The sequence below is a fragment of the Rana temporaria genome, chromosome 10 (assembly GCF_905171775.1).
Source record: "Rana temporaria chromosome 10, aRanTem1.1, whole genome shotgun sequence".
NCBI classification, from domain to species: Eukaryota; Metazoa; Chordata; class Amphibia; order Anura; family Ranidae; genus Rana; species Rana temporaria.
Genome location: NC_053498.1, coordinates 71,738,136 through 71,753,184, shown reverse-complemented (window position 1 = coordinate 71,753,184; position 15,049 = coordinate 71,738,136). Strand labels below are relative to the sequence as shown.

The following is a 15,049-nucleotide window of genomic DNA, read 5'->3' as shown; positions in this document are numbered from 1 at the left end:
ACACCGTTTGTTTTATCAGTGCAATCTATAACATCCAAGTAAAAGATATAACATCAACATATCAGAAAAACATAACCAAACAGCAGCACTGAGTTGGAAAAGGGATCACCCCCCTTATGTCAGTATTTTGCTAAACCACCTGTTGCTTTATTACAGCCTTTACTAACTTTGCACATCTAGACTTTGCAATATTTGCCCAAAATTCTTTGCAGAACTGCTCAAGTTCAGTTAAATTATGAACACACCATCCCCACCGTAAAACATGGTGGTGGCAGCATCATGTTGTGGGGATGCTTTTCTGCAGCAGGGACAGGGAAGCTGGTCAGAGGTGATGGGAAGATGGATGGAGCCAAATACAGGGCAATATTAAAAGAAAATACGTCGATCGGGTCACAGGAGCTGAAGAACGGGAAGAGGTGTGTGTAAACAAACCTTTCCTGTTCTCTGTGGCAATGTCAGTGATCGTCTGTTATCAGGATATAGGGAATGACGATCACTGACGTCACACGTCCTGCCCCGCCCCCCTACAGTTAGAAACACACATGAGGTCACACTTAACCCCTACAGCGTCCCCTAGTGGTTAACCCCTTCACTGCAATTGTCATTTTCACAGTAATCGGTGCATTTTTATAGCAATTTCCGATGTGAAAATGACAATGGTCACAAAAATGTGTAAAAAGTGTCCGATGTGTCCGCCATAATGTCGCAGTCACGAAAAAAATCGCTGATCGCTGCCATTAGTATTAAAAAAAAACAATTATTAATAAAAATGCCATAAAACTATCCCCTATTTTGTAAGCGCTATAAATTTTGCGCAAACTAATCGATAAACGCTTATTGCGATTTTTTTTTTTACCAAAAATAGGTGGAAGAATACGTATCGGCCTAAACTGAGAAAAAAAAATTACATATTTTTTAGGGATATTTATTATACAAAAAGGAAAAAATATTGCATTTTTTTGTAAATTGTCGCTTTATTTTTGTTTATAGCGCAAAAAATAAAAACCGCAGAGGTGATCAAATACAACCAAAAGAAAGCTCTATTTGTGGGGAAAAAAAGGACACCAATTTTGTTTAGGACCCACGTCGCACGACCGCGCAATTGTCAGTTAAAGCGACGCAGTGCCGAATCGCAAAAAGGGGCAAGGTCCTTAACCTGCATATTGGTCTGGGGTCTTAAGTGGTTAAAGGCGCAGGAACACAATGGCAGCTGAAAGCATCCAGTGTGTCCCCACGCGTATTCAGTGCTTCAGGTCAGACCCAAGTAGCCATGAATATTGACTCCTTTGTGTGCTGTAATGTACGATTTGAGAAGGATTTTTTGATTACTGTGTAAAATCCTTTTCTCAGATAACGTCATAGGACATAGAGATCACCCCCTTCTTAGGTTCTTCATTGCTTTCTACAAAACTGAGGCTTAGTGGAACCAGTGAGGGTTGTGTCTGGAAGGAAATTCCTGCCTTTTTTTGGCCAGTATCTGTTCACCTAGAGGTGGCAGCGTAACCCAAATTGTCATGAATATTAACCACTTAAGACCCGGACCAAAATGCAGCTAAAGGACCTTGTCCCTTTTTGCGATTCGGCACTGCCTCGCTTTAAAGCGGGGGTTCACCCTAAAACATCTATATATCGTTACATCCAGCATGCTGCTGACATCGACAGTATGCTGGATTTTTTTTTTCCCCCCGCTGTACTTATCGTTGTTTTCACCCGGCTTCCGGGTTCTCGCTCCCCCGGGGAGTAGGAGTTCCTAAGACGAGGCATAGATTGACATGCGGGTAAAGTGTGTCACGCCTTCCGAAAATATCCGAGCTGGGACTCAGCACTTTCAGCAGTATGCTGGATGTAATGGCATATAGTTGTTTTTCAGGTAGAACCTCCGCTTTAACTGACAATTGCGTGGTCGTGCGAGCGACGTGGCTCCCAAACAAAATTGGCGTCCTTTTTTTCCCACAAATAGAGCTTTCTTTTGGTGGTATCTGATCACCTCTGCAGTTTTTATTTTTTGCGATATGAACAAAAATAGAGCGACAATTTTGAAAAAAATTCAACATGCTATAATAAATATCCCCAAAAAATATATAAAAAAAAAATGTTTTCCTAAGTTTAGGCCGATACGTATTCTTCTACCTATTTTTGGTAAAAAAAATTGCAATAAGCGTTTATCGGTTGGTTTGCGCAACATTTATAGCGTTTACAAAATAGGGGATAGTTTTATTGCATTTTTATATTTTTTTTTTTTTTACTACTTATGGCGGCGATCATCGATTTTTTTCGTGACTGCGACATTATGGCGGACACTTCTGACAATTTTGACACATTTTTGGGACCATTGTCATTTTCACAGCAAAAAATGCATTTAAAATGCATTGTTTATTGTGAAAATGACAATTGCAGTTTGGGAGTTAACCACAGGGGGTGCTGATGGGGTTATGTGTGACCTGAAGTGTGTTTACAACTGTAGGGGGGTGTGGCTGTAGGTGTGATGTCATCGATTGTGTCCCCCTATAAAAGGGGATGACACGATCGATGACGCCGCCACAGTGAAGAACGGGGAAGCCGTGTTTACACATGGCTCTCCCCGTTCTTCAGCTCCTGGGAGCGATCGCGGGACTCCAGCGGCGATCGGGTCCGCGAGTCCCGAGGTCCCGGAGCTTCAGACCGGGTCGCGGGAGCGCGCCCGCGACCCACGGCTGGGTACTAGTACAAGGACGTACCTGTACGTGGATGTGCCCAGCTGTGCCATTCTGCCGACGTATATGTGCAGGAGGCGGTCCTTAAGTGGTTAATATTTTTTTTTTTTGATCTGTATAAGCCTACCTTGTGCTGGCATCCAAAAGGTCTATTGCTTGGTGCCCGCATCTTAAAAGTAACAGTTTACAACAGCTACTTTAAAGGATATGTAAGGAGGTAAGGAGAGGAGCAGGGCCAGCCAAAGAGAGCAATTAGACACTACCAGAAAAACAAAAGGGTACGGGGTGCAAGGAGGAAGAGGGTTCTGTGACTTTTCTTGGATATTAAGCCCTCCCGGAGTGGTCAAATTTCTTACCAAACAGAGATGCATTGGAAACTAATAAAAATTGTGTTCTGGCAAGTAGTAACACTGCAAGTTTAAAACACAAATATTTGAGGTAGGTGATGGGGTCTCTTTAACCACTTCAGCCCCGGAATGTCTTTCTTGTCTGCTTTGCAGGATCGAGATAGAGGTCATTCTGGTGATCCTCATTGATGTAGACTAGGTAATATTCTTGGCAGAGTGTTGGCCTTTTCAGATCATCTGGATCTTCTGTTTCAAGGGCCGATTCAGGGATTGCTTTACAATCCTCTTTGACAATTACTGGCTTTTATGGCATGGCTGTTAAAATCCAGGTTCTGAGAAGGAGGCATGTGGATTCCCATAATGTTTAAAGATAGGGGGCTAGATTCAGATAGGTTACGCGGATCTTTAGATCGGCGTAACCTATCTGATTTACGTTACGCCGCCGCAAGTTTTTGAGGCAAGTGCTTTATTCAGAAAGCACTTGCCTCTAAAGTTGCGGCGGCGTATCGTAAATCCCCTGGCGGAATTCAAATTCCGCGGCTAGGGGGCATGTACAATTTAAATCAGGCGTGTCCCCGCGCCGATCGAACAGCGCATGCGCCATCCGGAAATTTTTCCCAGCGTGCATTGCTCCAAATGACGTCGCAAGGACGTCTTTGATTTCGACGTTAACGTAAATAACGTCCGGCCGTATTCGCGAACTACTTACGCAAACGACGTAAAAAATTCAAAACTCTGCGTGGGAACGACGGCCATACTTAACATAGGATACGCCGCACTTACCCCTGCTATAGGAGGGGTAATTAACATTTATATACAACACCAGAGTTTGTTGAACCAGTGAATAACCGATTGGCTTGGGGGATTGAGGAGGAGTGTTTTGTTTTTTTCCCCCACCACTGGAACAATTTGGACCATACTTTATAGGGGTTTTTACCTCTCTCTGGTTCAACTATGGTTATAGGGGTATTATATATGCAGGTTTTGTTTTAATTCAATTATTTTCTCTTAGGCCCCTTTCACACGGGCGGACCGTTGAGGTCCGCTCTGATCCGCTAAAGTCTGACGGATAGAAACCCTATTTTACATCCGTCTGGTGGATCGGATTGGATGAAAACGGACTCTACGGTCCGTCCTTATTCGATCCCCCATAGAGGAGAGCGGCATAGTGTGCAGAGAACAGACCTTTCATCTGCCTGCTCAGCGGGGATCGACGGAGCGATCCCTGCTGAGCAAAGCGGAGAGCCCGTACACGGACACGTTCGTGTGAAAGGGGCCTTGGTTGAACTTGAAGGGCTTGTGACTTTTTTTTTTTTTCACCCTAACAATGTCTGTACCTCTGTAGTGAAATTTGATGATTCATTTCTCCTTGATGCCTATACATGCAGAGGTGAGGGCTTGTTTTTAATGCTTTTACTGCTTGTTTAGAATATTTTAGTGTGCATAGGTTTACTTTAAAATGTTTATACACCAAATAGGAGGAAGAAGTAAAAGTGGTGGTTTGGGCATCCTTCTAGATCATGGTCCCGATGGGTTAAATTTAAAGATTCTCTATAATTTTTTAGTCATTTTAAAACCTAGATATGGAAAAGATGTTATTGTAAATGCTACTTCTTTCTTCACTAAGAGAGTAAAGATTTTTTTTGTCATTTTTAGAAAGAGCACATCTAAAACGGATGGCTGTAATGTAAAGACAGGATCTTCACAAGTGACTGTGACCGAGAAGATAGTAGGGTGAGAACTGGAACTAAATGAGTTGTACTAGTTTTACTAGTCTCTTTTTTTCAAATGTAATCAACCTGTTTTATATATATATATATATATATATATATATATATATATATATATATATATATATATACATACAGGGCTCAACATTTCAAGTCCTGAGCCACTAGCCAGGCCTTAAGAGTTACTCGCCACCAGTTGCCCCACCCAACACCTCCCCTGCCCCACCCCTAAGTCAGCCCCTAAACACGCCCTTGTAAATTATCTCATGAAATTACACTGTTAAATATTTTAAGCAGAATTAAGTTCCAAAAATAAATATTAACAACTTTAACAATAGTAACATAAAGCATATCAGTGCCCATCTGTGCAGCCTCAGTGTGCCCGTGAACGCAGCCTTACTGTGCCCCATCACTTGCAGCCTTATAGTGCCCCATCACTTGCAGCCTTACAGTGCCCCATCACTTGCAGCCTTACAGTGCCCCATCACTTGCAGCCTTACAGTGCCCCATCACTTGCAGCCTTACAGTGCCCCATCACTTGCAGCCTTACTGTGCCCCATCAATGTAGCATTACTGTGCCCCATCAATATAGCATTACTGCGCCCCATCACTTGCCCCATTACTGCGCCCCATCACTTGCCCATTACTGTGCCCCATCACTTGCAGCATTACTGTGCCCCATCACTTGCAGCATTACTGTGCCCCATCACTTGCAGCATTACTGTGCCCCATCACTTGCCGCATTACTGTGCCCCATCAATTTCCGCATTACTATGCCCCATCAATTGCTGCATTACTGTGCCCCATCAATTGCTGCATTACTGTGCCCCATCAATTGCTGCATTACTGTGCCCCATCACTTGCAGCATTACTGTGCCCCATCACTTGCAGCATTACTGTGCCCCATCAATTGCCGCATTACTGTGCCCCATCAATTGCCGCATTACTGTGCCCCATCAATTGCCGCATTACTGTGCCCCATCAATTGCCGCATTACTGTTCCCCATCAATTGCCGCATTACTGTGCCCCATCACTTGCTCCATTACTGTGCCCCATCACTTGCCCCATTACTGTGCCCCATCACTTGCCCATTACTGTGCCCCATCACTTGCCCATTACTGTGCCCCATCACTTGCAGCATTACTGTGCCCCATCACTTGCAGCATTACTGTGCCCCATCACTTGCAGCATTACTGTGCCCCATCACTTGCAGCATTACTGTGCCCCATCACTTGCTGCGTTACTGTGCCCCATCAATTGCTGCGTTACTGTGCCCCATCAATTTCTGCGTTACTGTGCCCCATCAATTTCTGCGTTACTGTGCCCCATCAATTTCTGCGTTACTGTGCCCCATCACTTGCTGCATTACTGTGCGCATTACTGTGCCGCATTACTGTGCCCCATCAATTGCCGCATAACTGTGCCCCATCATTTGCTGCATTACTGTGCTCCATCAATTGCCGCATTACTGTGCCCCATCAATTGCCACATTACTGTGCCCCATCAATTGCCGCATTACTGTGCCCCATCAATTGCCGCATTACTGTGCCCCATCAATTGCCGCATTACTGTGCCCCATCAATTGCCGCATTACTGTGCCCCATCAATTGCCGCATTACTGTGCCCCATCAATTGCCGCATTCCAGCCCTGCCACTCTCTCTGTGTTCTTCGGCTGACAGTTTCCTGGCTGATCGTTTCAGCCAGGAAACTGTCAGCCTGGTTCACCCCCACTCCTCACTCGCCCTGGACTAAATTACACTCGCAAAATGCGAGCAAGCGAGTGGAATTTTTGAGGGCTGATATATATTCCTTGAGCAAGCAGTAACAAAAACAAATATGTGCCAGATATAAGAAAGGAATTGTATATGCATGTTTAAAATAGAACTATAGGCAAAACTTTTGATTGAGGGAGGGATATAACCCCTTTTTTTTTTTGCGTAAGACGTCCGGGAATACGAAAGTACGTTACGCACGTTGCCGTTCAAAAACACGTCGGGGCACCGTAATTTCGCGCAAAGCACGGCGGGAAATTTCCTAACGGAGCATGCGCAAAATGTTCGGCGCGTGAACGCGCCTAATTTAAATGGTACACGCCCCATTTGAATTAGGCGGGCTTGCGCCAGACGGCTTCACGCTACGCCGCCACAAGTTTACACGTAAGTGCTTTGTGAATCAAGCACTTGCGGCGGCGTAAATTAAAGGGGATACGTTACGCCGCCGTAAATATTTGTGAATCTGGCCTATAGTCCTCATATAAGTTGAATATGCAAGAGAAAAATACAGAGATCAAATCCATACTGTTTGTGCTGCTTCTTTCAAGCTATTTATGTTTTGAAGATGGGCATGTTACTAGTGCTAGGGAGGGGGGAAACCATGCCCTTGAAATGCAATAGCACAGCATGACTTTTAAGCTATTAGAATAAAGTCTAGCGTAAGTTTGGTTAATAACTCTTGTGTATGCAGAGCAACAATGGCAGCATGTTAGCTGGCCACAAGCAGCCACTTAATTTAAGATATTAAACCCAAAAACAAAAATGTTATATACGTACCAATCATTGGTGGTGTGGACGAGGCCTTACAGGCCGGAGATAACCAGATGAAAATATAACCCAAATTCCCAAAGTCGGGACACTGTGTAAAATCTGCATAAACAGAATGTAATGATTTGCAATTCTAATAAACCCATATTTTCACAATAAAAATAGAAAATATATCAAATGTACCATTTTAAGAAAAAAAATAAGGTAATTTTGAAATTGATGGCTCAAAAAAGTTGGGACAGGGCAACAAAGAGCTGGCAAAGTGAGTGGTGCTAACAAGGATGACCTGGAAGAACATTTTTCAACAAATTAAATTCATGGCAGTAGGTAAATAATATGATTGGGTGTGAAAAGCTGCATCTAAAAATTGTCGCTCAGCTTCAGAATAATGGGCCTGATCCACAAAAGGGATACGACGGCGTATCTACTGATACGCCGTCGTATCCCTGTTTCTATCTTTGGAACTGATCCACAGAATCAGTTTTCCATAGTTAGGCAGAAGATCCGACATGTGTAAGGGACTTACACTGTCGGATCTTAGGATGCAGTACCTCGGCCGCCGCTGGGGGCATTTCTCGTCGAAATCCAGCGTCGGGTATGCAAATTAGCACTTACGGAGATCCACAAAGCTTTTACGCTTCGTTTTTTCTCCGTAAGTATTAGTTTGCAAACGCAAAATTAGGGCTGCTTTTACAAGGCCTAAACTGTTTAGGCCTTGTAAAAGTAGACCCTTCTATCCCGCGTCGCCGTCTTTTTTTTTTTCGTATTTTTTTTTTTACGCCCGTCGCGATTCTCAAAACCCGGTGCAACGTAAAACCGCGCAAAGCACGTCGGGAAAATGACGTCGTGAGCATGCGCAGTATGTCCGGCGCGGGAGCATGCCTAATTTAAATGGGACTTGCCCCATTTGAATAGGAACGCCTTGCGCCGGCCGGATTTAAGTTACACAGCCGAAAATTTCTAGGTAAGTGCTTTGTGGATCGGGCACTTAGGTAGAAATTTTGCGGCGGTGTAACTTAAATGGGAATATTTAAGTTACGGCGGCTGGCTGTGGATCTGGCCCAATGTTCCTAAAGGTAAAATTTCAAAGACTTTAAATATATCTTCATCTACAGTACATAACCTCAAAAGATTCTGAAGAAATCTCTGTGCCAGGGACAAATGCTGAAACTCAATATTGGATACCCATGATTTGTGCCATCCAAAATTTTCTAATTTAAGGTCTTTCATGAAAAGAAGCCAAATCTGAACAGGATCCAGAAACACCGCCATCTTCTTTGAGTCAAAGCTAATTTAAAATGGTCGATTGCAAAGTGGAAAAGTTGAATTCAAATTTGACATGGTTTTTGGCAACTATGGGCGATGCGTACTCTGAACAAAAGAAACCAATGCTTGATATAAGCATTCCATAAAAAAAAAAAAACTGCATCTCTGATGGTATGGGAGGGCATTACTGCATATAAAATGAGCAGCTTTTACATCTGGAAAGGCACCATCAATTCCAAAAACAAATCTGGATTTCTGAGCAGCATATGCTCACATCCAGACAATGGGCCAGATTCACATAGAGATACGACGGTGTATCTTCTGATACACCGTCATATCTCTGAGTTCGGCCGGTCGTATCTATGCGACTGATTCATAGAATCAGTTACGCATAGATATGTCTAAGATCCGACAGGTGTAATTGTGTTACACCGTCGGATCTTAACTGCAATTTAAAAATGGCCACTGGGGGCGTTCTCTCTGATTTACGCTGAGAAATATGTAAATCAGCGAGATACGCCAATTCACGAACGTACGCGGGCCCGACGCAGTGTTGTAACGACGTTTACGTAAGCGATTTCCCGGCGTATAGTTACCCTTGCTTCTATGAGGCGCAGCCAATGTTAAGTATAGCTGTCGTTCCCGCGTAAATTTTTTTTTTTTTACGTCGTTTGCGTACGCCGATTCACAAACCCGCTCGTCGCAAGTTACGCTCACGCCGAAACCACTGACGTCCTAGCGACGTCATTGGGAGCAATGCACGCCGGAAAAATTCGCGGACGGCGCATGCGCATTTAAATCGGCGCAGGGACGCGCTTGATTTAAATAGTACACTCCCCCTAGCCGCGGAATTTGAATTCCGCCGGGGGATTTACCCACTTGCCTCTCAAACTTGCGGCGGCGGATCTTAAATCACATAGGTCACGCGGATCTAAAGATCCGCTGATCTATGTGAATCTAGCCCAATGTCTTTTTCAGGGAAGGCCTTCTATTATTCAGCAGGAAAATGCTAAACCCATAATACTTCATCTATGACAACAGCATGACTTCGTAGTAGAAGTGTCCGAGTGCTTAGCTGTCCTTCCTGCAGTCCAGACCTTTCACCAATTGAAAATATCTGAGTGACCTTGAAACAATAAATACAGCAAAGAAGACCCAAGACTGTTGGGCAGCTAGAATTATATATCAGGCAAGAATAGGGCAGTGTTGTTAAAAAAACGGGGGAATACTTCACCGTGGTAAACATGGCCCTGTCCCAACTTTGAGACACGTTGCTGCCATGAAAAAAAAAATATTTCCTTAAAATGGTACATTCTCTCAGTTTTAACATTTGAGATGTTTTCTATTTACTATTGTGAGTAAAATATTGGTTTAAATCATCCCATTTTATATAGATTTTTTTTTTGTACACAGTGTCCTAACTTTTTGCAGTTGGGGAGTAAAAGAAAAAAAAAGCCTTAAAAGGCAAACAAGTGCTGCCATCACTTCAAAGAATTGGTAAGCTGCAATAAAAATTTAATTTGAGGTGTAATGCTGCGTATACACGATCGGTTAAACCGATGAGATTGGTCTGATGGACCGTTTTCATCGATCGTGTGTGGGCCCCATCGGTTATTTATCCATAGGTTAAAAAAAAGCAATCTTGTTTTGAAATTTAACCGATGGATTCCTAACCAAAGGGAAAAACAATCGTTAGTAGGCACAACCATCGGTTAAAAATCCACGCATGCTCAGAATCAAGTCGACGCATGCTTGGAAGCATTGAACTTCATTTTTTTCAGCACGTCGTGTTTTACGTCACCGCGTTCTGACACGATAGTTTTTTTAACCGATGGTGTGTAGGCGCGACGAACCATCAGTCAGCTTCATCGGTTAACTGATGAAAATAGTCCATCGGTCCGTTCTCATCGGATGGACCGATCGTGTGTACGCAGCATAATGCCTTCTTCTGAACAGCCTGCTGGAGCCTTGGAATCTTCCAAAGCAGGAAGGTTGCTTCTTCTGGCTTTTTCTTTCTAATTGGACAGAAGCCCAGGAAGTACAGAAAACCTATGCAATTGTCCCTATGTGCGTCACAATTTTAGTATGTACCTGTTAGTTAAAATGTGTGCTTTAAACTTAAGTAAGTTTTTAGGTGTGGATATGCGTCTTGATGGCACAAAGGTTTTTTTATTTTTTTTCTGGTTTGGAATTTCCTTTAGGGGATGATTGTCAAAGTAAAGCAATCCTTTTATTTCTTATTTTTTTCTTTCTCTCTTTGAATTTTTGTAGGCAATCAGCAACTGTAGTAGACCAAGAGCTGCCAGCAAAGGAGAAGAGTTGGGCTGAAACAAAACCAGACGGTATGCTTCTCTCTACTTGCATATTATGCCTGTGAAACAGCGTGTTCTATGAGTAGATGTTACTACAAAGCAGGAAGGAGTAATCTTACTAGCTGTTGTGGTTACATTGTGGCCATTGATTACTCCTGAAATATTTCCAAGTGTAGTTTTGCCTTTGACAAAGGTTTCCTACCTACAGGTTTGGGTTGTTATCTGAAGTCTGTTATCAAGGATGTTTGATGAAAGATTGTGTAGTATGTAACCTCTGTCTATCCATAAAAAAAGTCAAAAATCAAATCAATTTTTTTACTGCCATCATAATGCGACACGGTACTTAAAAGTTCTGACGTCTGTAATTATATGGGCCCTGTGACAAGATTGTAGCATAAATGGTTAATTTTTAAGATATCACTTGGCTATACCCTTTCCTAGGTGGACAGTGCTTTATGTAATATGTCTTGGCTTCTCGAAACCAAAAATAAAAATGCAATATAATGCAGGTTTTCTATAGATGTAGCGGCTGCATTCATTTTCACTTTTCATGCTAAATGCATTTCCAGCAAGTACAGAAATCACCTGTTCATCTTGCCTTAAACACAGTGGCCCAGATCCACAAAGAAATTACGCCGGCGTATCTATTGATACGCCGCGTAATTTCTACGATGCCCCGTCGTATCTTTGTTTTGTATCCACAAAACAAGATACGACTGAAGCTGAGCTAGATCCGACTGGCGTACGTCTTAGTACGCCGTCCGATCTAAGGTGCATATTTACGCTGACCGCTAGGTGACGCTTCCGTCGATTTCCGCGTCGAGTATGCAAATTAGCTAGATACGCCAATCCACAAATGTACGTCCGCCCGGCGCTTTTTTTTACGTCGTTTACGTTCGGCTTTTTCCAGCGTAAAGTTACCCCTGCTATATGAGGGGTATCCTATGTTAAGTATGGACGTCGGCCAGCGTAGAATTTTCCGTCGTGTACGTCGTTTGCGTAAAACGTTCGCGAATAGGGCTTTGCGTAAATTACGTTCACGTCGTCTAGGCATTGAGCGGGCGTAATTTAATTTGAAAATCCGACGTGATACTGAGCATGCCGTACGAAAAAAGCGTAATTTACGTGGGGTCAAGCTTGTTTTACATAAAACACGCCCCCCTGTTCATCATTTGAATTCCGCGCCCTTACGCCGGGAGATTTACGCTACGCCGCAGTAACTTTAGAGGCAAGTGCTTTGTGAATACAGCACTTGCCTCTCAAAGTAGCGGCGGCGTAGCGCAAGTACGATACGCTACGCGTTCTTCATGGGAGGCTTCATAGAGGTTAGGCTGCTTCTTTGATCCACTATTTCTAAAGCCCTGTACACACGATCGGATATCTGATGGACTCTAATCCGATGTATTTTTTCGTCGGATATCCGATGAAGCTGACATTCATCAGTCTTGCCTACACACCATCGGTCAAAAATCCGACCGTGTCCAACCCGGTGACGTAAAACACACACCATCGGTTTGTCCGATGAAAATGGTCCATCGGTCTGTTTTCATCAGACAAACCGATCGTGTGTACAGGGCTTTAGTGTATTCTTCAGCTCATTTCTTAGGCCTAAGGGTATCAGAAGCAGTCCCGGTCAGGGCCAATTTCACAAGAAGTGTTAGTTCTTTGTGTACTATTCAGCATGGTCTCTTTTGTGAAGTTCTACCGGGTAGCTAGATGTTCACACCTCTGTGGATGCTCGTTTTGGGTGAAACTTTTTGCAGGAGGCTTTGTAGCAGGGTCCCCTTTCTTCTGTTTTGGACATGTTTGGCATTGCTGCTGCTCAGTGTTTTGGGAAATCCCAAGTAACTATGAATATTAACGTATCTGTGTCCTGTGATGTACAATTTGGTATTGGGATTTTTGGTACATCTGTAAAATACTTTTCATGGAGCACATCACAGGACACACAAATTCCTCTCTGCGACTGAGGCTTAGCTGAGCTACGAGAGGTTATGTATGCCTGGGCAGGGATTCCTGCCCTTTTTTGGCCAGTGTTCATTCGCCTGAAGGTGGCAGCATGACCCAGGTGATCATGAATATGAAGTCCCTTGTGTGCCGTGATGTGCTCCAACAAAAAGGTTTGAGGTAAATCAAAAATCTATGGGGCAGATTCACGTAGAAATCTGTTACGCTGCGGCGTATTTACGTTACACCGCCGCAAGTTTACAGCGTAAGTGCCTGATTCACAAAGCACTTGCCTGTAAACTTGCGGCAGCGTAGCGTAAATCCACTCGGCGCAAGCCCGCCTAATTCAAATGGGGCGGGCACCATTTAAATTAGGCGCGTTCCCGCGCCGAACGTACTGCGCATGCTCCGTCCCTAAAATTACCCGACGTTCATTGCGCTAAATGACGTCGCTAGGACGTCATTGGTTTCGACGTTAACGTAAATGGTGTCCAGCGCCATTCACGGACGACTTGCGCAAACGACGTGAATTTTCAAATTTCGACGCTGGAACGACGGCCATACTTAACATTGGCTAGACCACCTAGAGAGCAGCCTTAGTTTTACGCCGCGTATCTCGACGGAAACTACGTAAATTTAGAGCGACGGGTAAAGCGTACGTTCGTGAATCGGTGTAACTAGTCATTTGCATATTCTACGCCGACCGCAATGGAATCGCCACCTAGCGGCGGGCCTAGAATTGCAGCCTAAGATCCGACGGTGTAAGTCAATTACACCTGTCAGATCTTAGTGAGAACTATGCGTAACCTGATTCTATGAATCAGGCGCATAGTTACGACGGGCGGATCTCTGAGATACGACGGCGTATCAGGAGATACGCTGTCGTATCTCTTTTGTGAATCTGGCCCTATATTTTTTAGATCATGTCTATATTTACAAATACTTTTAAAATATTTCATGAAAAGTGTACCATCTTTTAATTCTATACTTAGGAAAATAAATGGTGTTTGCAAAATTTGTTGTAATGTGCAGGTATAAATAATTTGGCCATCTGAAGTGTTAGATGGGAGAGAAGGGTCACTCTACAAAAGGCTCAAACCAAAATCTGTGCTAAGTGAAATTTGGGGGCTACCATTTCTGACCACCTTTTGAGAATTTTGAGAATACTAGTTAACTAGCTCTTACTTTTACCTTAATAGCTTTAATATGTACTGATTTTACTTTCTCAGTATGTGGATCAAGAAATTTGTATTTTATTCTTCTATCGGTACTAGTGGACAGTACTCAAGACATACCCTTTGTGCTGGAGGTGGCTCTTTTATTTGCAATCTCTCATTCTCTAGCCCCTTATACCCCCTGCAGTGGTAATCTTCCAGTGCTGTGGGAGTTAATATAAAGCTTTCATTCATTTGCCCGTTGTCCGTTCATAGAGCATTTCTGGAAGCCACAGTACAGCTTCTATGAATGATGAGGAGGATGGCCGATCTAGTCGGCACTCTTGAAAAGTGTCTTTTTATTTTTTATTCAACTTAACTTAGGCCTTACATAGTTACATAGTTAGTCAGGTTGAAAAAAGACATAAGTCCATCCAGTTCAACCATAAAAAAAAAAAAAAACATACAATCCTATATACCCAATTCTATACCCACAGTTGATCCAGAGGAAGGAGCAAAACCCCAGCAGAGCATGATCCATTTTATACAGCAGGGGAAAAAATTCCTTCCTGAACCCCCGAGAGGCCATCGGATATTCCCTGAATCAACTTTACCTATAAATGTTCGTACCCAGTTATATTCTGTACATTTAGGAAAGAATCCAGGCCTTTCTTAAAGCAATCTACTGAGCTGGCCAGAACTACCTCTGCAGGGAGTCCTATTCCACATTTTCACAGCTCTTACTGTGAAGAAACCTTTCCGTATTTGGAGATTAAATCTTTTTTCCTCTAGACGTAAAGAGGTGCCCCTTGTCTTTTGTATTGACCGTAAAGTGAATAACTCAACACCAAGTTCACTATATGGACCCCTTATATATTTGTACATGTTGATCATATCCCCCCTTATTCTCCTCTAAATTCAGTTCCTCTAATCTTTCCTCATAGCTGAGCTCCTCCATGCCTCTTATCAGTTTGGTTGCCCTTCTCTGCACTTTCTCCAGTTCCCCGATATCCTTTTTTAAAAACTGGTGCCCAAAACTGAACTGCATATTCCAGATG

The 15,049-nt window shown here is 43.3% G+C and overlaps 1 protein-coding gene across 1 annotated transcript in view; it reads left to right on the top strand.

Annotated features, from left to right (window-relative positions):
* KMT2A (lysine methyltransferase 2A) overlaps positions 1 to 15,049 on the top strand; it is a 179,454-nt gene that overhangs the window by 140,478 nt on the left and 23,927 nt on the right. The window contains exons 28-29 of the mRNA XM_040325444.1: positions 4,697 to 4,774; positions 10,850 to 10,920. Of these exons, the coding sequence (XP_040181378.1) occupies positions 4,697 to 4,774; positions 10,850 to 10,920 (149 nt within the window). The remainder of the gene's footprint in view (positions 1 to 4,696; positions 4,775 to 10,849; positions 10,921 to 15,049) is intronic.